Source organism: Heterodontus francisci, unplaced genomic scaffold (assembly GCF_036365525.1).
Source record: "Heterodontus francisci isolate sHetFra1 unplaced genomic scaffold, sHetFra1.hap1 HAP1_SCAFFOLD_59, whole genome shotgun sequence".
NCBI lineage: Eukaryota > Metazoa > Chordata > Chondrichthyes > Heterodontiformes > Heterodontidae > Heterodontus > Heterodontus francisci.
In genome coordinates, this window is record NW_027140758.1 from 5,517,011 (window position 1) to 5,542,526 (window position 25,516).

The 25,516-nt window shown below is 45.7% G+C and overlaps 2 protein-coding genes across 2 annotated transcripts; one reads left to right on the top strand and one right to left on the bottom strand.

Moving 5' to 3' along the window:
* The first annotated feature begins 19,640 nt into the window (after window positions 1-19,640).
* On the top strand, window positions 19,641-23,585 carry LOC137360596 (histone H3-like). Its single transcript, XM_068025989.1, has 2 exons — window positions 19,641-20,108; window positions 23,370-23,585. The coding sequence occupies exons 1-2, from the start codon at window positions 19,677-19,679 to the stop codon at window positions 23,583-23,585; spliced, it is 648 nt and encodes a 215-aa protein (XP_067882090.1). The 5' UTR covers window positions 19,641-19,676.
* A 511-nt stretch (window positions 23,586-24,096) lies between these two features.
* On the bottom strand, window positions 24,097-24,471 carry LOC137360590 (histone H2B 1/2-like). The gene has a single exon (XM_068025982.1). The coding sequence runs from the start codon at window positions 24,469-24,471 to the stop codon at window positions 24,097-24,099; it is 375 nt and encodes a 124-aa protein (XP_067882083.1).
* Between the last annotated feature and the right edge of the window lie 1,045 nt (window positions 24,472-25,516).

The window sequence follows — 25,516 nt, forward strand, 5'->3', positions numbered from 1 at the left end:
CTCAGATGGGACAAAATTAAAAATGAAAATGGAAGGCAGAAAATTAATGGATGAGTCTGGAAGACAGAGGAAACAAAGGTTAGAAATTTTTTTTAAAGTTTGGCAGTGCTCAAGAGTATCAATTTCAACGCAAGGAGTATAGAAAACGAAGCAGATGAGCTGAGGGCACAGATAGACACGTAGCAGTATGATATCATAGCTATTACAGAAACATGGCTTAAGGAGGGACAGGAATGGCAGCTCAACATTACTGGTTACAGGGTTTTCAGACACGATAGGGAGGAGGATAACAAAGGAGGGAGAGTGGCAATTTTGGTCAAAGAAACTAATCCAGCTGTGAGGAGGAATGATATGTTGGAAGGTTTATCAAATGAGGCCGTATAGATTGAGCTAAGGAAAAAAAAAGGGGCAATCACACTGCTGGGAGTGTACTAAAGACCCCCAAACAGTCAGAGGGAGATAGAAGAGCAGATATGTAGGCAAATCTCTAAGAAGTGCAAGAACAATAGGGCAGTAACAGGAGGGGATTTTAACCACCCCAACATGAACTGGGATACTTTTAGTGTGAAAGGAATTGAGGGAGCAGAATTCTTGTGATGCATTCAGGAGAACTTTTTTGCAACAAGAGAGGGTGAAGTTTTAGATGTAGTTTTAGGAAATGAAGATGGGCAGGTGGAAGGAGTGGCAGTGGGAGAGCATTTTGGTGGTAGTGATCATAATTCAGTCAGAGTTAACATAATTATTAAAGGACAAGGATAGAACAGGAGTTAAAGTTCTCAGTTGGGGCAAGGACAACTTTACTAAGCTGAAGAGTGATTTAGCAAAAGTGGACTGGAAACAGGTACTTGAAGGTAAATCAGTGTCAGAGCAGTGGGAAGAATTCAAAGGGAAGATTCAAGGGGTTCGGAGTCAACATGTTCCCACAAAGAAAAAGGGTGGGAAGGCCAAATCTAGAGCCCCATGGATGTCAAGGAGCTTATGGGTATGATAAGGCAGTAAATGAAAAATTATGCCCGACATAGAGAACTCAATACTACAGAAAGCCGAGAGGGGTATAGAATGAGGAGTGGAGCGGGGTGGGGGGTGGGGGGGTGGATGCGGAATCAACATCGAAATTAGGGAAACTAAGAGCGGGCATGGAAGAATATTGGTAATCAAAATCAAGGTGAACACAAAAATGTTTTATCAATGCATTAAGAGTAAAAGGATAACTAAGGAAAGAGTTGGGCACAGAAAAGACCAAAAAGGCAACCTATGTGTAGAGGCAGAAGATGCTGGCATTGTTCTTAATGAATAATTTGCATCTGTCTTCACAAAAGAGGGGGACGATGCAGATACTGTGGATAACGAAGAGGGGTGTGAAGTATTAGACGTGATCAACAGAGGGAGAGAGGACATATTAATGGAATTAGCTTATTTGAAAATTGATAAATCACCAGGGCCGGATGAAATGAACCCCAGGCTCTTCAAAAGCAAGAGAGGAAATAGCGGAAGGTCTGACCATCGTTTTTCAGACCTCACTGGATACAGGTGTGATGCTGGAGGATTGGAGGACTGCTAACATTGTACCTCTGTTTAAAAAGGGAGTGAGGGATAGACCGAATAATTACAGGACAGTCAGTCTGACCTCAGTAGTGGGAAAATTATTGGAATCTATTCAGAGAGACAGGATAAAATGTCACTTAGAAAGGCACAGATTAATCAAGGATAGTCCAGCATGGATTTGTTAAGGGAAGATCTTGTCTGACCAACTTGATCAAAATTTTGAAGAATTAAAAAGGAAGATAGTTGAGGGCAGTGCAGCTGATGTAGTCTACATGGATGTAAATGTAGGAAGCATGATCAAGAAGTTTGCAGATGACACAAAGATTGGCCATGTGGTAAATAGCAAGGAGGATAACTGTAGGCTGCAGGAAGATCTTCATGGTTTGGCCAGATGGGCAGAAAAATGGCAAATGGAATTCAATCCAGAGAAGTGTGAGCTGATGCATTTGGGGAGGTCAAACAAGGCAAAGGAATACACAATTAATAGGAAAATGCTGAAAGGTGTAGAGAAAGTGAGGGACCTTGGGGTAAATGTCCACAGATCCCTGAAGGTAGCAGGACAGGTCGATAAGGTGGTAAGAAGGCATAGGGAATCCTTTCCTTTATTAGCCGAGGGATAGATATAAGAGCAGAGAGGTTATGCTGGAACCGTATAAATCATTAGTTAGGCCACAACTTGAGTAATGTGTGCAGTTCTGAGCACCTCATTACAGAAAGGATGTAATTGCCCTAGAGAGAGTACAGAGGAGATTTACGAGGATGTTGCTGGGACTGGAACAACGCAGCTGTGAGGAAAGATTGGATAGGCTGGGGCGGTTCCCCTTGGCACAGAGAAGGCTGAGGGGAGATCTGACTGAAATGAACAAAATTTTGTGGATTCTGGATAGAGTTGAAGTGAAGGGCCTGTTTACCTTAGCAAAGAAATCAGTGACTCGGGGAATAGATTTTCAGTGATTGGCAGAAAGATTACAGGGGAGATGAGGAAAAAAAAATTCAGCCAGAGGGTGGTGGGTGTCTGGAACTCACTGCCTGAAAGGGTAGTTGAGGCAGAAACCCTCAACTCATTCAAAAGGAGTCTGGATATACACTTCAAATGCCGTAATCTGCAGGGGTACCGACCAAATGCTGAAATGTGGGATTAGAATGGGTGGAAATTTTTTCATCTGGCACAGACATGATGGGCCAAATGGCCTCTTGCTGTGCCATAAACTTGCTTTGATTCAATAATTATCCAGCTGCTGCAGTGGAATTTGAACTCATGTCTCTGGACCATTAGTGGAGACTTTTGGATTACTCGTCCTTTAATGTAACCACAAAATCACCATACCTCTGTATGAGAGTTTTTACTGGTTTGTCATGTGGAGTTCAGTCTGCACAAATGGAATTGATAATCTATTTCACTCTGATCATGTATGAGATGTTTTTGGCTGGTAAATAATGTGGATCACAGTCAACTGTATTTTTCAATTCTGCAGTCTGGGTGAGTTCTACCCAGGCATCTAATTTACATCACAGTTTACACTTCGTATCAGCATTGCTCAGTCTGATACTGTATGTGATTTTTGGACTGGCAATGTTTAGATAAATTTACAGTAATGGAATTGATACTGTATTTCAGTTTGATATTGTATCAGTTTTTAGAATGGTATGTAATGTTTAGATCAATCTGCACTAATAGAATTGATACTGTGTGTTTTTAGAATGGTATACAATGTTTAGATCAATCTGCATGAATAGTATTGATACTGTATTTCAGTTTGGTATTGTATGAGTTTTTAGAATGGTAGATAATGTTTAGACCAATCTACACTAATGGAATTGATTCCGTATCTTTCCATTTCACAGTGTGGGTGAGTTCTGAACTGGTATCTAATTTGTGTCTCAGCTTACAATATCTTTCAGCACCTTTGAAACTTTCACTGTAATGAATGTTGGACTTGTTTGCGACTTGTATCTCAGGGTACACCATGGGGATGTTTCAACATCCTTTATAATCAATGGGTGTGAGCTTTGGGTATGGTATTTAATTTAAATCTCAGGGTACATCATTAGGTTAGATTCTGTGCCAATCAATCAGTCTTCTTCTTCTTTGGCCTCGTTGTCTCGAGAGACAATGGGTAATTGCCCAGAGGCAGTCAGTGGTTTGTGAAGCAGCTCCTGGAGTGGCTAGAAAGGCCAATTCTCGAGTGACAAACTCTTCCACAGGCACTGCAGATAAAATTGGTTGTCGGGGCTGTTACACAGTTGGCTCTCTCCTTGTGCTTCTGTCTTTTTTCCTGCCATCTGCTAAATCTCTTCGACTCGCCACTCTTTAGCCCCGCTTTTATGGCTGCCCGCCAGCTCTGGCAATCTCTGGCAACTGACTCCCATGACTTGTGGTCAATGTCACAGGACTGCATGTCGCGTTTGCACATGTCCTTAAAGCGGAGACATGGATGGCCGGTGGGTCTGATACCAGTGACGAGTTCCCTGCACAATGCGAGATGGGGATCCTGTCATCTTCCATGTGGCTCACATGGCCAAGCCATCTCAAGCGCCGCTGGCTCAGTAGGGTGTATATGCTGGGAATGCTGACCGTCACGAGGACTTCTGCATTGGAGATACAGTCCTGCCACCTGATGCCAAGGATTCTACGGTGGCAGCAAATATGGAATGAGTTGAGATGTCAGTCTTGGCTGACGGACGTTGTCTAGCCTTGCTGCTGCAGAGCAAGGTACTGAGGACACAGGCTTGATAAACTTGGACTTTTGTGTTCTGTGTCAGTGCATCATTTTCCCACACCCTCTTGGCCAGTCTGGATATAGCAGCAGATGCCTTTCCCATGCGCTTGTTGATTTCTGCATCGAGAGATAGGTTACTAGTGATAGTTGAGCCTAGGTAGGTGAACTCTTGAACCACTTCCAGAGTGTGGTCGCCGATATTGATGGTATCAATAACAAACAGTAACGTGTACCAATTCTATCTGATATTTAATTGCTAGCTAAGTCTGCATTATATTTAGATTGACACATTGCATTTCAATCTGCTAGTGGGTGTGATTTTGACCTGGGATTGATGTATGTGACTGTCAGTGGGACTGAATTGGGTGAAATGGAAACAACTTCTTTCTCTCCAGCTTTGTTTGATTTTTGGATTGAAAATGTGTCTCTGGAACTTGGGATCCATGTGGGCCTGACTACTTCTGCGGTCTGAGACTAGGGAATTGATGAACCATCTGTACCTCTGTAGTCTGAGTGATAATGTACCTCTTGTGTGTGAGAGGAGCTGGCTGCACTGTTCCTTGTGCCTCGAGTGCAGCAACCATCACATTCATCATGATTCCGTCAAGTATTTGCCTGTATGAAGAAAAAATATATCTTATAACTCAAGAACAGGTGAGGTGCAAAATATCAAAGATGTGAATTTACTTTCTGAATTAATAATTATTAAGAACACACACAATTGAAAACCCATGTCAGTATCTGCCTCCACTGAAGTACTGAAGCTCCCAGCTCCTGCATCACAAGTGTTCTGGGCAGATCCATCCAGACAAAACACTGCACTGGGATCGTCCCAACTGCTCTATGCTCTACACAATATTTCCAGCCATCCTGCATCATTTGCATAAATAAAGAAAAATAAAGCCTGATATGTATATTGCTCAATTCATTTCTCCCCATACACTTGCTCACTTGTTCCACCTCCCCTTACGAGCATCAATACTATTCACCTCAATCTCTCCATGTGATAGAAAATTCCAGATTCTATCCATTCACTGCGTAAATACAATTTTCATGAATTCCTCATTGGCTTTAGGAATGATGATTTTATATTTTTGGCTCTTGTTTCAGACACCACCACAAGTGGAAACATGTCTCCGTGTATTCCATAAAAGCCCTTCACTATTTCCTCACTTTTTTCATTTGTTATGTGACGTGAATGTTACTTGACACTTATCAGCCTCAGCCTGGATGTTGTCCAGGTCTTGCTGCATCTGGGTTCGGGCTGCTTCAGTATCTGAGGAGTCATGAATGGTGCTGAACATTGCACAATCATCAGTGAACATCCCCACTTTCAGCCTTGTGATGGAGGGAAGGTCATTGATGAAGCAGCTGAAGATGGTTGGGCCCAGAACATGAGCCTGAGGAATTCCAGCTGTAATGTCCTGAGACTGAGATGATTGACCTGAACAACCACAGCCATCTTCCTTTGTGCTAGGTATGACTCCAACCAGCAGAGAGTTTTGCCCAATTCCCATTTACTCCAGTTTTGCTTGGGCTCCTTGATGCCATACATGGTCAATAGCTGCCTTGATATCAAGGGCAGTCACTCTCACCTCACAAGGCAATGTTTCTTTAACTCTAAAATAAAAGCAAAATTCTGCAGATGCTGCAAATCTGAAATTAAAAAAAACAAAATTGCTGGAAATACTTAGCAGTTCAGGCAGCGTATGTGGAGAGAGAAACAGAATTAACATTTCACGTCTGTGTCCTTTCATCTTACAATATGTTTTATGTCCTGGTATGTAATGGTCAAGTTCATTCAGTTTGCAGTAATGGAATTAATACTGTGTCTTCCGCTCTGACCATTTGTGAGATTTGTGGAGTGATGTGTAACATGGAGCTCAGTCTGCAGTCTGGGTACATTATTGGGATAAATTCTGTACTTTACAATCAGGTTCTGTTTGTCTGCTGTATCTGACATTGAATTTGTAGTTCAGGCTGCACTCTTGTGAGAGTGACACAGTGCCTTGCAATCTGATAGTGGGTGTGATTTTGGACTGGGATTGATGTATCTCCTGGTCAGTTGGGGTGAAATGGAGACAACTTCAGTCTTTCCTGCTCTGAGTGACTGTTGGATTGAATAAATGTTTCTGGAACTTGGGATCAGTGCCGGTCTGACTACTTCTGCTGGCGGTAATTGTGGAATTGATGTCTCTGCTCTCTGTGAGTGATACTGTACTTACTGTGTGTGAGGAGCTGGCTGCACTTCCTCTTGTGTCGAGGAATCACTGCATTTATTCTGCTTCCTTCAAGTATTTGCCTATGGAAAGAAAAAAGTATTTATTATAATTCAGGAAGAGATGTGGTAGAAGATACAAAAGTGACCAAAACAATTTTTCAATTAATAATCATTGTGAACAATCACAAAGGAAACCCAGCAATGCAAACAGAGTCAGTGTCTGATTCCACTGCAGTCCTGCAGCCCCCAGCTACTGCATACCAGGGGCTTTGGCCATTTTACAACAATTAAATGACATCCAGAAACAATCCACTGGGACATGAATGGGACTGACCGACGGAACAGGAACTTTTACACAGGTCAGATTTCCAGTTCCCGCTCCCATGGTCTAACCGTTCAAGCGAAACCAAACAGCCGCTGTTTAAAATGTGTCCTTCACACTTCTCACCTGGTGCCGATAATAGATTCTCTTTGTGTAACTCCCCACATCCTGACTGTCCGCATCTGTTTCCACACTTCACTGTCCAATAACAAGAAACTGTGGGATGAGGCTGGATCGCTCTCTTTGCGCTGGCACGGACATGATGGGCCGAATGGCCTCATTCTGCGCCGGAAATTTTCCATGTTTCTGTTTGCTGAATTGTTGCAGAAATCTGCGCCTGCGCTCCCCTCCCCCAGCACTGCCTGTGAGCGGAAGAAGATGGTTGAAAACAGCCGCGAATGGAGAGATCCCAGTCCCGGGGGAAGGGAGCAAACAGCAGCCTCCTTCCAGCAGCACATCGCTTTGGGAGCGTGTCCGCAGATAGACTCAGAGATCAGCATCGAGTCCGGGGCAAGTTCAGGCGGAGGCGGGGGCTGTTTGTAAGAGGTGGAATGGAGCAGTAACTGGTCCCGGAACATGGAGTGAGTGGGGGAAGGGAGAGGCCATTTTCGGGCTGTGTGTGGACAGGGAAAGGAGACGGAATGGGAAGAACCTGTTACTGCAGTGCAGTCAAACAATGATAATATTTGTATGGCTGGGCTTCCTTTGTGGGCGTTCATTATTATTTGAGAGATTAAATTCTTTAAAATCCTGTATGTTCTACCTTCCCTGTATTTCAGTTATAAACATACTTTTGTTCAAACAGGCAAATAATTGAATGAACCGGAATAAATGTGATGTTTCCTCCACCCAAGTTACAAGGAAGAGTGTCACCAGCTCCTTCTCATACAGTCCGTACATTATCACTCACAGAGCGCAGACGCGCAGACAGGTCATCAGTTCCACAGTCTCAGACAGCAGAAATAGATCCAGAGACACATTTTCAATCCCTCAATCAAACAGAGCAGGAGAGACAGACGTTGTTTCCATGTCACCCCAACTCATAAATCCCAGTCCAAATTCTCACCGACTATCAAATTATCACTGTGCCAATCCCACGATCGTGCAACCTCAGCTACAAATTATGGTTCCCGTTTCAAAGTTACAGAATTAACCTCAATAATGGAGGCATTATGTGTGTTTATGGGCGGCACAGTGGTTATCATCGCAGCCTCACAGTTCCAGCGACCCCCGGGTTCAGTTCTGGGTACTGCCTGTGTGGAGTTTGCGAGTTCTCCCTGTGTCTGCGTGGGTTTCGCCGGCTGCTCCGGTTTCCTCCCACCTCCAAAGACTTGCAGGTTGATAGATTAATTGGCCATTGTAAATTGCCCCCAGTGTAGGTAGGTGGTAGGAGAATGGTGGGGATGTGGTAGAGAATATGGGATTAATGTAGGATTAGGATAAATGGGTGGTTGTTGGTTGGCACAGACTCAGTGGGCCGAAGGGCCTGTTTCAATGCTGTATCTCTAAATAATATAAAAATATACTCTGAGATTCAAGTTAAATACCAGCCCAACACGTTCTGAGTTTATGAGTAATAATTGCCATAATGTGTCCAGACATATACATTAAAACTCATCTGGATTATGAAAATAAAAGTTACAATATAAATTTGATTTGTGTAGTCTGAGCTATAAATAACATACCAGTCCTAAAACCTCATACTGTGTCAGTTGGAAGATACTGTACAATTCCAGACTGAGTTCATTTTACATGCAAGTCCAAGATTCTCCCTCAGACTGAATGGCACTGATCAAATTGATTCGTACAGCCTGAGTTACACTTGCACACCAATCCTGTATCAGATTGAAGGATACATTATTTTTCACTATTGTGTTTACAGTGACAGATATTTAATATCAGGTAAAACCTCAAACATACTGTCTGCTTAAAACCTATCACATCTGTGGCCTGTTGCATTGCTGACATTTTATGTAGAATGAATCCAGACTTGCAAACAGTCCCAGGGACGGAAGGTTATATAATGAATCCCACACTCACACAGAGTACCAGATACTGACAGATACAGAGTGATTCTGATACACATGCTCAGTGCCAGATGCTGAAAGGTATAGGTTGATTGCTGCACTCACTCACAGTATCGCAGCCTGAGTCATCTAAAGCAATCTAACACACAAATAGTAGCACTGAGACATTGAGAAAGAGTCCAAAACTCACATAGAGTACCAGACACTGACAGATACAAACTGAAAACTGCACGCACATGGATATAGGATTGGCTAACTCACAGAAAACAGAGTGGGGATAAATGGGGCATTTTCAGATTGGCAAACTGTAACTAATGGAGTGCCACAGGTACAGTGCTGGGGCCTCAACTATTTATGATCTATATTAATAACTTGCATGAAGGGACTGAGTGTACTGTTGCCAAATTTATGGATGGTACAAAGATAGGTAGGAAAGCAAGTTGTGAGGAGGACACAATGTGTCTGCAAAGAGATATAGATAGGTTAAGTCAGTGGGCAAACGTTTGGCAGATGGAGTATAATATGGGAAAATGTGAGATTGTCTACTTAGGCAGGTAGAATAGAAAACAGAATATTATTTGCACAGTGACAGACTGCAGAATGCTGCTGTACCAAGGAATCTGGGTGTCCAGGTACATGAATTACAAAAAAGTTAGCATGAAGGTATAGCAAGTAATTAGGAAGGCAAATGGAATGTTGGTATTTTTAGCAAGGGGAATGGAGTATCAAAGTAAGGAAGTTTTGCTATAACTTTACAGGACATTAGTGACATCCCAACTGCACACAGTTTTGGTCTCCTTACTTAAGGAGGGATATACTTGCATTGGAATCAGTTCAGATAAGGTTCACTAGGCTGATTCCTGGGATGTTGGATTGTCATATGAGAAAAAGTTGAGCAAGTTGGGCCTATACTCACTGGAGTTTAGAACATTGAGAGTTGATCTTCTGGAAACCTACAAGATTCTCAGTTGCTGGCCGGGGAGATGCTGAGAAGATATTTCTACTTGTGGGGAAAAGTAGAATTAGGGACCACAGTTTCAAGATAAGTGGTCTCCCATTCAAGAAGGAGATGAGGAGGATTTTCTTCTCTCAGAGGGTTGTTCATCTTTGGAATTCTGTTCCCCAGAGGACTGTGGAGGCTGGGTCATTGAATATATTCAAGGCTGTGACAGACAGATTTTTGATCTACAAGGGAGTCAATGGTTCTGGGCGCAGGCAGGAAAGTGGAATTTAGGCCACAATCAGAACAGCTATGATCTTATTGAATGGCGGGGCAGGCTCGATGGGCCAAATGGTCTTCCCCTGCTCCTATTTTGTATCTTCTTTTCTTCTTGCACACACACATTCAACCAGTGTGTGGTGGACCGAGAATGAATCCCACTTTCATCCACAATTGCAGTGACTGAAAGGTATAGAATTAATCCCACAGATGCACGCAGTACCACTGAAAGGTGCAGAATGAATCCCATGCTCACACACAGCAACAGGGATTGAAAAATACATGTGATTCCCACCCTCACAGAACAATATCAGACTGAGTTACAGAATGATTTCCACATTCACATAGTGCACCACTGACGGCTAATTAATTCATCCCACAATCACACACATTACAGAGGCTGACAGATACAGAATCTATCTCACACTTTCACAAATTGAGTGACAGGTACAGAATGAATCCCAAATTCATAAACTGTCCGAGAGAATAACAGATACAGTACCAATGACAATTCAGAATTAATCCCAAATTTACACATGAAATTCGAGATGGACCGTTACAAAATTAATTCCACATTCACACTCCGCGAGAGACTGATAGTTACAAAGTGGATCCAGAACTTGCAGACAGTGCCTGAGACTGTCAATTACAGAATGAATTAAACACTCTCATACAGTACCAGAGATGACTGAAATGGAATTGATAACACACACATATGTGATACCAGCGATGGAGCATACAGAATGAATCACATTCTGGAACAGAGATAGAGTTATACAGTATGAATCTCACACTCATGTACAGTACAACAGATTAACAGGTAAACCAACAACCTCAAACACACATACATTACCAAGGGTCAGTTCAGAATGACTAACAAACTCAATTAATGTGTTAGAGGCTGAAAGATACAGATGAATACAAAGCTCAAACACAAGATACAGCCTGAAAGCCACACTCAAACACAGTACTGGAGACCAACAGATACAGAATGAATCCCACACTCGCACATAATTCCAGAGACTGACAGATGCAGAATGGATGTCACACTCAAACTTCTTCTTAGGCAGTCCCTTGGGAACAAGGATGACTTTCTTCCACTACAGGGTTGTGTGTCCTTAAGTAACTGAATAGTCCAATTCTTGATCCACACACTCGGCTACAGGTGGGGCAGATGGTGTTTGGTGAGGTGGATGAATGGGATACTTGAATTTCCAAATACTCCTTCCACTGTTTGCGTTTGGTTGCTACCTGGGCATGCCGACGTTGTTCAAACTGGCTGGCACCTTCACGGTTGCTTCTTCACCATTTTGGGTGGTCTCAGGTAAGAGATGCCCACGAATCAGTGGAGATGTTACTTATTTTTCAGGGAGTCTTTAAGGAAATTCTTGTAACGTTTCCTCTGCCCTCCTGGTAGTCTCTTGCCCTGACGGACCTCAGAGTAAAAAGCTTGATTTGGAAGTCTGGTGTCAGGCATGCGGATAATGTGGCCCACCCAACATAACTGACTAGCCATGAACAGTGTCTCGATACTGGGGTTGTTGGCCTGAGGGAGGACACTGATATTGGAAGCGCCTGTCCTGCCACTGAATTTGCAGGATCTTGCGGAAGCACCGCTGGTGATATCTCTCCGGGGTTTTGAGATGTCTGCTGAACAGTGTTGATGTTTCCGACACATACAGGAGGGCAGGTAACACTGCAGCCATGTCAACCATGAGTTTGTGTCTGATTTGAGGTCTTTGTCATCAAACATTCTTTTCCTCAGACAACTCAAGGCTGTGCTGACACACTGGAGGTGATGCTGAGTGACATTTTTAGTTTAGTTTAGAGATACAGCACTGAAACAGGCCCTTCGGCCCACTGAGTCTGTGCCGACCATCAACCACCCATCCATACTAATCCTACACTAATTCCATATTCCTACCACATCCCCACCTGTCCCTATATTTCCCTACCACATACCTATACTAGGGGCAATTTTTAACGGCCAATTTACCTATCAACCTGCAAGTCTTTGGCATGTGGGAGGAAACCCACGCAGACACAGGGAGAACTTGCAAACTCCACACAGGCAGTACCCAGAATTGAACCCTGGTCCCTGGAACTGTGAGGCTGCGGTGCTAACCACTGCACCACTGTGCCGCCCTATATGCCGCTGTGCCGTCTTATGTGAAAAGGTTGAGCAGGTTGGGCCACTGCGCCGCTACTGTGCCATCTTATGTGAAAAGGTTGAGCAGGTTGGGCCAAAACTCACTGGAGTTTAGAAGATTGAGAGGTGATCTTTTTGAAACCTATAAGATTCTCAGTTGCTGGACAGGTAGATGCTGAGAGGATGTTTCTCCTTGTGGGGAATGTAGAATTAAGGGCCACAGTTTCAAGATAAGTGGTCTCCCATTCAAGAAGGAGATGAGGAGGAATTTCTTCTCTCAGAGGGTTGTTCATCTTTGGAATTCTGCTCTCCAGAGGATTGTGGAGGCTGGGTCATTGAATATATTCAAGGCTGTGATAGATAGATTTTTGACCTACAAGGGAGTCAATGGTCATGGGCGCAGGCAGGAAAGTGGAATTAAGGCCACAATCAGAACAGCTATGATCTTACTGAATGGCGCAGCAGGCTCGATGGGCCAAATGGCCTTCTCCTGTTCCTATTTTGTCTCTTATTATCTTCTTACACACACACACTCAACCAGTGTGTGGCGGATCTAGAATTAATCCCACTTTCGTACAAAATACCAGAGACTGAAAGGTACAGAATTAATCCCACAGCTATATACAGTGCCACCGACAGGGACAGAATGAATCCCATGCTCACATACAGCATCAGGAATTGAAAGATACATGTGATTCCCACCCTCACAGAACAATATCAGACTGAGTTACAGAATGATTTCCACATTCACATAGAGCACCACTGACTGCTAATTAATTCATCCCACAATCACACACACTACCGGAGGCTGGCAGATACAGAATGTATCGTTCACTTTCACAAAGTTCTAGTGAGTGACAGGTACAGAATGAATCCCAAATTCACAAACTGTACTAGAGAATGGCAGATCCAGTGCCAATGACCAATTCAGAAAGAATTCCAAATTTACACATGACACTAGAGATGGAGAGATACAAAATTAATTCCACATCCACACTCTGCGAGAGACTGATCGTTACAAAATGGATCCAGAACGTGCAGACAGTGCCAGAGACTGATCGTTACAGAATGAAATAAACACTCACATACAGTACCAGAAATAACAGAAATGGAATTGATACCACACACATATGTGATACCAGTGATGGAGCATACAGAATGAATCACACACACATAACAGGAACAGAGATAGAGTTATACAGAATGAATCTCACACTCATGTGCAGTACAACAGATTAACAGGTAAACCAACAACCTCAAACACACATACATTACCAAGGGTCAGTTCAGAATAACTGCAAAACTCAAATAATGTGTTAGAGGCTAAAAGATACAGATGAATACAAAACTCACACACAAGATACCAATAGATACAGCCTGAAAACTGCACTCAAACACAGTACCAGATACCGACAGATAATGAATGAATCCCACACTCATACTCAATACCAGAGACTGACAGATGCAGAATGGATGTCACACTAAACTTCTTCTTAGGCAATCCCTCGGTAAGGAGGATGACTTCCTTCCACTCCAGGGTTGTGGGTTCTTAGGTAACTGAATAGTCCAATTCTGGATCCAGACAATCGGCCACAGGTGGGGCAGATGGTGCTTGGTGAGTTGGGATAATGGGATTCTCCAATTTCCAAGTACTCCTTCCACTGTTTGCATTTGGTTGCTTACTGGGCATGTCGACGAATTTTGAACTGGCTGGCACCTTCGCGGATGCTTCTTCTCCAGTTTGGGTGGTCTCAGGCAAGAGATGCCCATGAATCAGTGCAGATGTCACGTTTTTTCAGGGAGTGTTGAAAGGAAATTCTTGTAACGTTTGCTCTGCCCTCCTAGTAGCCTCTTGCCCTGACGGAGCTCAGAGTAGAAAGCTTGTTTTGGGACTCTGGTGTCGGGCATGCGGATAATGTAGCCTGCCCAACATAACTGACTCACCATGACCAGTGTCTGGTTACTGAGGATGTTGGCCTGAGAGAGGACACTGATATTGGAGCGCCTGTCCTGCAACTGAATTTGCAGGATCTTGCGGAGGCACCACTGGTGATATCTCTCCAGGGTTTTGGGATGTCTGCTGTACAGTATCTATGTTTCTGACACATACAGGAGGGCAGGTAACACTGCAGCCATGTCAACCAAGAGCTTGGTGTCTGATTTGAGGTCTTTGTCATCAAACATTCTTTTCCTCAGATGACTGAAATCTGCCCTGACACACTGGAGGTGATGCTGAGTGTCATTGTCGATATCTGTCCTTGGTGACAGGAGGCCCCCAAGGTATGAACAGTGATCCACATTGTCCAGTGGTTCGCCGTGGATCTTGATAGTCGGGGGGCAGTGTCAGGGAGCAGGTTGGTAGAGGACCTTTGTCTTCTGGAGGTTTAGCTTAAGGCCAATTATTTCATATGCCTCTGTGAATGCATCGATAAGGGTTTGAAGCTTGGCCTCTGAGGGTGTGCATATGCCAGCGTCATCAGCATACTGCAGCTCGATGACAGAGGTTGGAATAGCCTTGCATCTGGACTGGAGGCAACATATGTTAAATCGTTTCCCAGCAGGTCTTGCAGCATCTGTGGAAAGAGAAGCAGAGTTAACGTTTCAGGTCAGTGACACTTCTTCGGAACTGGCAAATATTAGAAATGTCAAAGGTTATAAGCAAGTAAGTCGGGGGTGGGGCAAGAGATAACAAAGGAGAAGGAGTAGATTGGACAAGGCCACATAGCTGACCAAGAGGTCATGGAGCAAAGGCAAACAATATGTTAATGGTGTGTTGAAAGACGAAGCATTAGTACAGATAGGGTGTTAACGAACTGACGATTGAACAGCAGCAAGTACAAACATGAAAAAAACAGTGGGTAAGCAAACTGAACAAACTACAATGAAATGAAATGAACAAAAGAAAGAAAATTGTAAAATATGTAAAAAAGAAAAAAGAACTAAAAATTAAAGTAAAATGACGGGCCCCCGTCCTTGACTACATTCCAATGCATGGTACCCACCGTGCTGTCAGCACAATTCCTGACTGACAGAGACTGAAAAGGCAAACTGACAGCTAAAAATCCATAAGGCCGCTTGCGTATATGGAATTCCCGCCGAAATTCTAAAATACGGCAGAGAAGCACTCTTGACACAAATACATGGTCTCATTTCTCTCATCTGGAAGGAAGAGAGCATGACAGGGGATCTCTGAGATGCCGGAATTGTGATCATCTTCAAAAAAAGGTGACAAGACAGACTGTGTTAACTACAGAGGGGTATCCCTGCTGTCCACCACAGGGAAGGTCATCACAAGAGTCCTTCTCAACTGCCTCCTCCCCGTGGCTGAAGACGTCCTACTGGAATCACAATGTGGATTCTGTCCATCAACAGAAACAGTGAACATAATCTTCACAGCAAGACAACTTCAAGAAAATGTAGGGAGCAGCAGCAACCTTTATAAATGGCCTTCTCTGTCCTGACAAAGGCCTTCGACTCGACCAACTGGGAGGGATTATGGAACGTCCTCCTCAAATTTGGCTGCCTGGAGAAATTCGTCACCATCCTCCGATGACTGCATGAGGACATGCAAGCTGTAATCCTTCCCAACAGCCCTACCACTGAACCAATGCTAATAAAAAATGGGCTCAAGCAAGGCTGTGTCACCACACCAATGCTCTTTTCTATCATCCTCGCCACAACACTCCACCTCATCTCCTCACACTCACATGACCAGAGACTGAGAGACAGAATGGATGTCAAACTCACACACAGTACCAGAGTCTGAGAGATACAGAATGAATCCATACAGCACCAGACACTGAGAGCTACCGAATGACAGAACACTCTCAAACACAAAAGAAGAGAGTAAAATAATTGAATTAACTGCACACTCACCTACAATAGCAGAGACACAAGGACACATAAGTGTCCTCCCACCAACAGCCAGGACATTTCCAGGGAGGTTTACACGGGCAGCGGCTCTTTCAATATAAACTGGGTTTGGAGAGAGTCTTTATGAAATATACTTCCTGATTGCAGGTAGGGTGTTTGTGACTGGTTGCAAATCTTTAATCTGATTGGATGGGGAAAGACACCAATTAGAGAATTACAATATAAAACCTTTGTGACATCACTTCCAATCACCCAATCACAATCTTTACTTTCCCCCATCCGTCAATAGCATAGAGTTGTGGGATTGTCTATTTAATCCGCACTCGGAAGGGGTTTGGTTTATTTCTGTGTCTGAAATTGGAACTGAAGATGGTTGAGGAGAAGAGGAAAGCTCTACACAAACATCAGTAGCGCAGTCTCAATCAACGGGTGGGAATCTGAAAGTTTCCCGATCAAATCTGGAGTCAGACAGGGCTGTCCTCTGTCCCCGGTCTAGTTTGTTTGCTGTATTGAACACTTTGCTGAGTCGATGAGGAAGGATGCGAGCATAAGAGGGGTGACAATCCCAGGCAGCGGAGGCACTCAGGTCAAAACCTCCCTGTACATGGATGACGTCGCCGTTTTCTGCTCGGATCCGCTGTCCGTGCGCAGACTAATGAGCATCTGCGACCAGTTCGAACTGGCCTCGGGAGCCAAAGTTAACCACGGCAAGAGCGAGGCCATGTTCTTTGGCAACTGGGCTGACCGATCCTTTGTCCCCTTCACCGTCAGGTCAGATTACCTGAAGGTGCTGGGGATATGGTTCGGAAGTGCCGGGGCGTGCACCAAAACATGGGAGGAGCGAGTAGCCAAGGTACGACAAACGTTGGGCATGTGGGGGCAGCGATCTCTCTCCATTGTGGGTAAGAACCTGGTCATCAGGTGCGAGGCGCTCACGTTGTTGCTCTACATGGCGCAGGTCTGGCCTATACCCCACTCCTGCGCCGTGGCAGTCACCCGAGCCATTTTCCGCTTCGTCTGGGGATCTAAAATGGACCGGGTCCGGAGGGACACGATGTTCAAATCTCTGGACAAGGGCGGGAAAAATGTACCCAACGTGGCCCTCATCCTGATGACCACCTTCATGTGCGGCTGCATCAAGCTGTGTGTAGATCCCCAGTACACAAACTCCAAGTGTCACTACGTGCTGAGGTTCTATCTGTCCCCGGTGTTGCGAAGGATGGGCCTGGTCACATTGCCGCGGAACGCACCATGCAGTTGGGCGGCGCCGTACCACCTATCCTTCGTGGAGCAGTTTCTGCGGAAAAACACCTTTGACCACCGGTCCATCAGGCAGTGGTCTGCACGGAATGTCCTCAAGGCCCTACGGGAAAAGGAAACGGTGGATCCTGTCGGATGGTTCCCCGAGCAGACCGTCAAAGTAATTTGGCGGAATGCCTCATCACCAGAACTTTCAAACAAGCACCAAGACGTAGCTTGGCTGGTGGTGAGAAGGGCCCTCCCCGTCAGATCCTTCATGCACACCCGAAGTCTCGCCCCCTCCGCACAGTGCCCCCGCGTAGGCTGTGGTGTGGAAGAGACGGTCGCCCACCTCCTCCTGGAATGTGACTTTGCAAAGCAGGTGTGGAAAGAGATGCAGTGGTTTTTGTCAAGGTTCATCCCAAGCACCTCTGTAACACAGGAGTCTGTGCTCTGCGGGCTGTTCCCAGGGACGCACACCGAGACAAACATCATCTGCTGCTGGAGGACTATCAATTCGGTGAAAGACGCCCTTTGGTCTGCCCGAAACTTGCTGGTCTTCCAGCGCAAAGAGTTGTCCACCACCGAATGTTGCAGACTGGCACATTCCAAGGTCCAGGACGACGTGCTGAGGGACGCACTGAAGCTTGGGGCAGCCGCAGCAAAGGCTCAATGGGGAAAGACCACAGTGTAAGGTTCCCCCACCAAGCTGGACTGAGGAGCTGGATCAATGGGAAACCCCTCGAACTGTATCGTTAATATTCTCAATTGCTGTAAATGTAAAACTGTAATTGACATGGCAATTGTGAAACGGAAGGGTTGGGAAGAAACTCATGACAGTATTGAAGGAAACTGATCTCCCTTGCAATGTTTGTATTTTTTGGTGCTGTTTGGAAACTGTTTGGCAATGTAATTTTTACAGATTTTTATGAATAAAGTATATTTTGGAAAAAAGAAAGAAGAAAGCAGCTCCTAAGAAGGGCGCCAAGAAAACCTTAAGTAAACCATCAGCAAAGGGCGGCAAGAGGCGGAGAAAGTCGAGGAAGGACAGTTACTCCATCTACATCTACAAAGTGATGAAGCAGGTTCACCCCGACACCGGCATCTCCTCCAAGGCCATGAGCATCATGAACTCCTTTGTGAACGATATTTTCGGGCGCATCGCGGGTGAGGCTTCCCGCCTGGCCCATTGCAACAAGAGCAGAACCATCAGCTCCCGGGAGACCCAGACCGCCGTGCGCCTGCTGCTGCCCGGGGAGCTGGCCAAGCACGCCGTGTCGGAAGGGACAAAGGCGGTGACCAAGTACACCAGCTCCAAGTAAAACTGCACAATGGACTGAAAAATATCCCAAACACAACGGCTCTTTTAAGAGCCACCCACAATCTCTCTGAAAAAGCTACAACTTCATCTCTATGGTATCGATTTGTTTTGTTTCTTATATATGAAAAGTCTGGAACTTTCTAATTGCCTTTGTGATCTCTGTTTTATCCCAGGTATATTTGGGTGATTCACTTTCACTGTCTGTGAGATCTTTGTGTCTCTACTTAATGATGCCATGTAAATTAATTACTGACCACTGACCGCAAGTGCGCTTTGATTTCAGACGCGTTCATATTCGGCCCCTTTCCTGTATTCCGCTAATAAAAGCTGACAGATCAGTTCTCAGTCACTTGTTTCCCTTGTTCAAGCTTGGCCTCAATAATTAATAAGTACATTATCTGGAAACCCCGCTGTTGTAGGAAACCTCAGTCTCACATTTCAACTCCTGACAATAAAACACTTTCTCTCCGCTTTTGTCTCCCACAAATAGGTTCAATCTAGAATCAGTGATTCGGTATCTTGACAAAGATTGACCTGAAATGTATCCGTTTGCAGAATGCTGTGAAAGAGACTTTCTGCCGCCGCTTCCAGACTGTTTCAAAAAGGACGGAGAATAAACCCGAATAGATACCAGATTGGAAAAGTGTATCTGGAACTTGTGACAATGTGTGGAATAATACAAGAGAAAGAGTTTAAAATCTTTGCTGTAAAAGATCTTTGCTGACAAATATCATTGAAATGTTCTGATCATGTTCATAAGATGAATTAAAGCAAATTTCTCCTTTGTCAAAACCGTTGTTTCCGGCACTGATATTGGCGGTTTTTTTTAAAATTGAGTAATCAGTAATAATCGACCAATCGGAGGCAATAGCTTCCTGTGTTTCTGTTTATTATCGGGGTTTGGTTTAAACTGACTGGGCGTCGGGTTCCAGCCAATTACTGCTCAGGGCGGTTCCTCACAGAGTTTAAAAAGGCGGATGTGCAGCAGATTCAGTATTAACAGTCTGTGTGTCTCAGATTGTGCAGAATCCGTTGAGAAAATGGCCCGGACAAAGCAGACAGCGCGTAAATCGACCGGAGGGAAAGCTCCTCGCAAACAGCTGGCTACCAAAGCGGCCCGGAAGAGCGCTCCAGCCACGGGTGGAGTAAAGAAGCCTCATCGCTACAGACCCGGCAGTGTGGCTCTGAGGGAGATCCGCCGCTACCAGAAATCCACTGAGCTCCTCATCCGCAAATTGCCCTTCCAGCGCCTGGTCAGAGAGATCGCTCAGGACTTCAAGACAGACCTGCGCTTCCAGAGCTCGGCCGTCATGGCCCTGCAGGAGGCCAGCGAGGCTTACCTGGTGGGGCTCTTTGAGGACACCAACCTGTGCGCCATCCACGCCAAGCGAGTCACCATCATGCCCAAAGATATCCAGCTGGCCCGCCGCATCCGCGGGGAACGCGCCGAAAACCCGGCTTCAGTAACAAGTGTAACAAGGGCTCTTTTCAGAGCCACCAAATCAGCAAAGGAAAGAGCTTCCATCTCTGTTCATCATCAAACACATTAGATTGGAGGGGCGGTCACATGGTTTCTGTTTTGTCACATCACTTTCCCGAAAGGCCTGTCGGACTGAGAGCTGATCTGGAATTTAGAAAGCAGCATTACCGGAGACTCATTGCTGTTCAGCACAATCACAACCCTGCTCCTGGGATCCGTTAGCTGACATTTGGGGAAAAGAAATGGATCCCAGTTTTATTTGGAAGGCATTAATGGAGCCAGCTCCGTTCACATGAGGGTTATTTACAAACATTACCCAATGAGTTCGCTAATAGTTGAATCCCTTGGAGATCGGTACACAGGACATGTAAGGCAGCTCGGTCACACTGACTCGAACCGCCAGTTCCCCGGGGTTGCAAACCCTGACACTGCGGGGAGAGAATCCCCGACTCTCCCGCCGCCGGGGGAGTAGACAGCTTTGTGTCCGGAGAATAGGGAGGGCCGGGGGGGAAGGCACATATTAAAGCGCTGCAATGGACTCAGCTCCCGTGTGTGAGCAACTCTCAGATTCCGTCCTCTGGGAACAGTGCGGTCTGAACAGATCAGGTTAGGAGAGAAACATACAGCCCGAGAATGGCCTCTTCCTGCATTTACTCTGCTCCGGGAGCAAATTCTCATTGAGAAGCCGGAGAGAGAGAAAAAACAGAATTCAAACTGTCTGCATGCGAAACAGGTCAATCCACTGTTACAATAACTCCATCTCTGATTCCCTCCTGACAGTAACCAGCCCTTTCACAGAGACTGTGGGTGGCTCTGAAAAGAGCCTTTGGTTTATTAGATGATATTTTGGCCGCTTTACTTTTTCTGGGAGCTCTGAGCACTGGTTTTCTTGGGCAGCAGCACGGCCTGGATATTAGGCAGCACCCCACCCTGAGCGATGGTCACTCCTCCCAGCAGCTTGTTGAGCTCCTCGTCGTTGCGGACGGCCAGCTGCAGGTGTCTGGGGATGATGCGGCTCTTCTTGTTGTCCCGGGCCGCGTTCCCGGCCAGCTCGAGGATTTCAGCGGTCAGATCCTCGAGCACAGCAGCCAGATAGACCGGGGCTCCGGCACCCACACGCTCAGCATAGTTACCCTTTCTCAGGAGTCTGTGAACACGGCCCACTGGGAACTGCAGTCCAGCCCGGGAGGAGCGAGACTTGGCCTTGGCCCGAGCTTTCCCGCTGGTCTTTCCTCTTACTTTTTTTTTATTTCCATAATATACTTTATTCATAAAAATGTGTAAAAATTACATTGCCAAACAGTTTCCAAACAGCACGAAAAAATACAAACATTGCAAAAGAGATCAGTTTCTTTCAATAATGTCATGAGTTTCTTCCCAACCCTTCCGTTTCACAATTGTCATGTCAATTACAGTTTTACATTTACAGCAATTGAGAATATTAACGATACAGTTCGAGGGGCTTCCCATGGTTCCAGCCCCTCAGTCCAGCTTGGTGGGGGAACCTTACACTGTGGTCTTTCCCCATTGAGCCTTTGCTGCGGCTGCCCCAAGCTTTAGGTCGTCCCTCAGCACGTAGTCCTGGACCTTGGAATGTGCCAGTCTGCAACATTCGGTGGTGGACAACTCTTTGCGCTGGAAGACCAGCAAGTTTCGGGCAGACCAAAGGGCGTCTTTCACCGAATTGATAGTCCTCCAGCAACAGTTGATGTTTGTCTCAGTGTGCGTCCCTGGGAACAGCCCGTAGAGCACAGACTCCTGTGTTACAGAGCTGCTTGGGATGAACCTTGACAAAAACCACTGCATCTCTTTCCACACCTGCTTTGCAAAGGCACATTCCAGGAGGAGGTGGGCGACCGTTTCTTCCCCACCACAGCCAACGCGGGGGCACTGTGCGGAGGGGGCGAGACTTCGGGTGTGCATGAAGGATCTGACGGGGAGGGCCCTTCTCACCACCAGCCAAGCTACGTCTTGGTGCTTGTCTGAAAGTTCTGGTGATGAGGCATTCCGCCAAATGACTTTGACGGTCTGCTCGGGGAACCATCCGACAGGATCCACCGTTTCCTTTTCCCGTAGGGCCTTGAGGACATTCCGTGCAGACCACTGCCTGATGGACCGGTGGTCAAAGGTGTTTTTCCACAGAAACTGCTCCACGAAGGATAGGTGGTACGGCGCCGCCCAACTGCATGGTGCGTTCCGCGGCAATGTGACCAGGCCCATCCTTCGCAACACCGGGGACAGATAGAACCTCAGCACGTAGTGACACTTGGAGTTTGCGTACTGGGGATCTACACATAGCTTGATGCAGCCGCACACGAAGGTGGTCATCAGGATGAGGGCCACGTTGGGTACATTTTTCCCGCCCATGTCCAGAGATTTGAACATCGTGTCCCTCTGGACCCGGTCCATTTTAGATCCCCAGACGAAGCGGAAAATGGCTCGGGTGACTGCCACGGCGCAGGAGTGGGGTATGGGCCAGACCTGCGCCACGTAGAGCAACAACGTGAGCGCCTCGCACCTGATGACCAGGTTCTTACCCACAATGGAGAGAGATCGCTGCCCCCACATGCCCAACTTTTGTCGTACCTTGGCTACTCGCTCCTCCCATGCTTTGGTGCACGCCCCGGCCCTTCCGAACCATATCCCCAGCACCTTCAGGTAATCTGACCTGACGGTGAAGGGGACAAAGTATCGGTCAGCCCAGTTCCCAAGGAACATGGCCTCGCTCTTGCCGTGGTTAACTTTGGCTCCCGAGGCCAGTTCGAACTGGTCGCAGATGCTCATCAGTCTGCACATGGACAGCGGATCCGAGCAGAAGACGGCGACGTCATCCATGTACAGGGAGGTTTTGACCTGAGTGCCTCCGCTGCCTGGGATTGTCACCCCTCTTATACTCGCATCCTTCCTCATAGACTCAGCAAAGGGTTCAATACAGCAAACATACAAGACCGGGGACAGAGGACAGCCCTGTCTGACTCCAGATTTGATCGGGAAACTTTCAGATTCCCACCCGTTGATTGACACTGCGCTACTGATGTTTGTGTAGAGCAGTTGGATCCAATTGCAGATTCCCTCCCCAAACCCCATTTTGGAAAGCACGTCCATCATGTAGGTGTGCGATATCAACAATCTCACAAATACCTTGACGAAGAATGGTTATTTTCCGCAGCATTTACTGTACTTATAGACTGAGAACTCATCTCATTGGTCGGTACTTAATTCACCTCATTTGCCTATATTCTTCACCAATCAGGACACTGACAAACGGAAGAGGGCGGGATTTACCCGCCACACTACCAGAAGCAGAGAATTTGTCAATTTCACAAAGCCCGCCAATTTCATTCTCGGAAAAGAGCGGATTAAAATAAATGTCATCCTTAGTCAAAGATTTCAAATCCCTTCTCTTTTTTTTGTTTTATTCAATTCTTTCCGTCACCAATCACAAGCGCGGTTTAAAAATGTTGTGTAAATTGTGGTTCATTCTACAATCGTTTACAAACTGTTCCAGTTGGGAATAAATCCCTGTTCATAGCATTTCCCTGAAGGAAAACACTCAGTTTAGTCTTCAATCAGAGCCCAGTGTCCTCTGAAAAGAGGAAGCCGGATCTGCTCAATCTGCTCTGTTCCTGTTCCGGCGAGTTGCTGTGAATGAAACGATGAATCAGTTCACATTTCAGGAATAGAGTGAAGGGACTAAGGTCTGACCTTTACAGCTAAAAACAGCTGTTAATGCAGTCATTGAGGAGCTGTGCAATAATAACAGCTTTTAGCAAAAAAGCGAAGGTGGATGAGCGGATTATGTGTCCGTGTACAGTTTATGGGACAGAAGACACAGGTACAGCAGTGGGAACGTTATTATGTTATACATTGTTTTAAAATAATTTAATAGAGATGTTCGGATGCAGCTTTTTCAGAGAGATTGTGGGTGGCTCTTAAAAGAGCCGTTGTGTTTGATCTGTTTTTCAGTCCATTGTGCAGTTTTACTTGGAGCTGGTGTACTTGGTCACCGCCTTTGTCCCTTCCGACACGGCGTGCTTGGCCAGCTCCCCGGGCAGCAGCAGGCGCACGGCGGTCTGGATCTCCCGGGAGCTGATGGTGCTGCGCTTGTTGTAATGGGCCAGGCGGGAAGCCTCACCCGCGATGCGCTCGAAAATATCGTTCACAAACGAGTTCATGATGCTCATGGCCTTGGAGGAGATGCCGGTGTCGGGGTGAACCTGCTTCATCACTTTGTAGATGTAGATGGAGTAACTCTCCTTCCTCGACTTTCTCCGCTTCTTGCTGCCCTTTGCTGACGGTTTATTTAAGGCTTTCTTGGCGCCCTTCTTCGGAGCTGCTTTCTTCTTTTCAGGCATCTTTAGATTCAATTTCAGACACAGAAATAAACCAAACCCCTTCCGAGTGCGGATTAAATAGACAATCCCACAGCTCTATGCTAATGAGGGATGGGGGGAAAGTAAAGATTGTGATTGGGTGATTGGGAGTGATGTCATAAAGGTTTTTTAACTGTAATTCTCTAATTGGTGTTTTTCCTCATCCAATCAGAATAAACATTTGCAACCAATCACAAACACCCTTCCTGCAATCAGGAAGGATATTTCACGAAGATCCTCCGGCCCCAGTTGATATTGAAAGAGCCGCTCCCTGTGTACAGCTCCCTGGAAATGTCCTGGCTGTTGGTGGGAGGACACTTATTGATGATTCTCTGTCGTTGTGTCTCTGCTATTGCATGTGAATGTGCAATTAATTCCACTGCTTTTAGTATGTGGTACTGTGTTTGCACATGTTATGTAATTCGGTAGCTCTCGGTCTCTGGTGCTGTATGGATTCCTTATCTATCTGTCAGACTCTGGTACTGTGTTTGAGTATGACATCCATTCTGTATCTGTCAGTCTCTGGGATGGTACGTGAATTTGGGACTGACTCTGAATCTGTCAGTGGTTCTGTATGTGTGGAATTCAAGCTATCTGTGTCAGCATCTCACAATATGTAGGAGTTCACGATTTATTTGTCAGTCTCTGGTAATTTTGGCAGTTACTGAATCTGCCAGTGGTACTGTAGGAGTGTTTGTGATTGATTTTGTATGTGTCAGTCTTTGCTACTACATCGGAGTGTGGGATTAATTTTGTATCTCTCAACCTCTGGTAGTGTGTGAGATTGTGGGATGAATTGATCAGCAGTCAGTGGTGCTCTATGTGAATGTGGAAATCATTCTGTAACTCCGTCTCATATTGTCATGTGCGAGTGGGAATCACATGTATCTTTTAATACCTAGTGGTGTGTGTGAGCATGGGATTCATCCTGTACTTGTTGGTGGTACTGTATGCATCTGTGGGATTGATTCTGTACCTTTCAGTCACTGGTATTGTGTATGAAAGTGAGATGAATTCTGGAACTGCC

What these genes read in the sequence shown, in the direction of transcription:
- LOC137360590 (XM_068025982.1), bottom strand. Translation starts at nt 24,471, where the DNA reads ATGCCTGAAAAGAAGAAAGCAGCTCCGAAGAAGGGCGCCAAGAAAGCC.
- LOC137360596 (XM_068025989.1), top strand. Translation starts at nt 19,677, where the DNA reads ATGGCCCGGACAAAGCAGACAGCGCGTAAATCGACCGGAGGGAAAGCT. An exon ending in ACCCGGCTTCAGTAACAAGT is followed by an intron (nt 20,109 to 23,369) that starts GTAACAAGGGCT and finishes TTCACCAATCAG; the next exon opens with GACACTGACAAACGGAAGAG.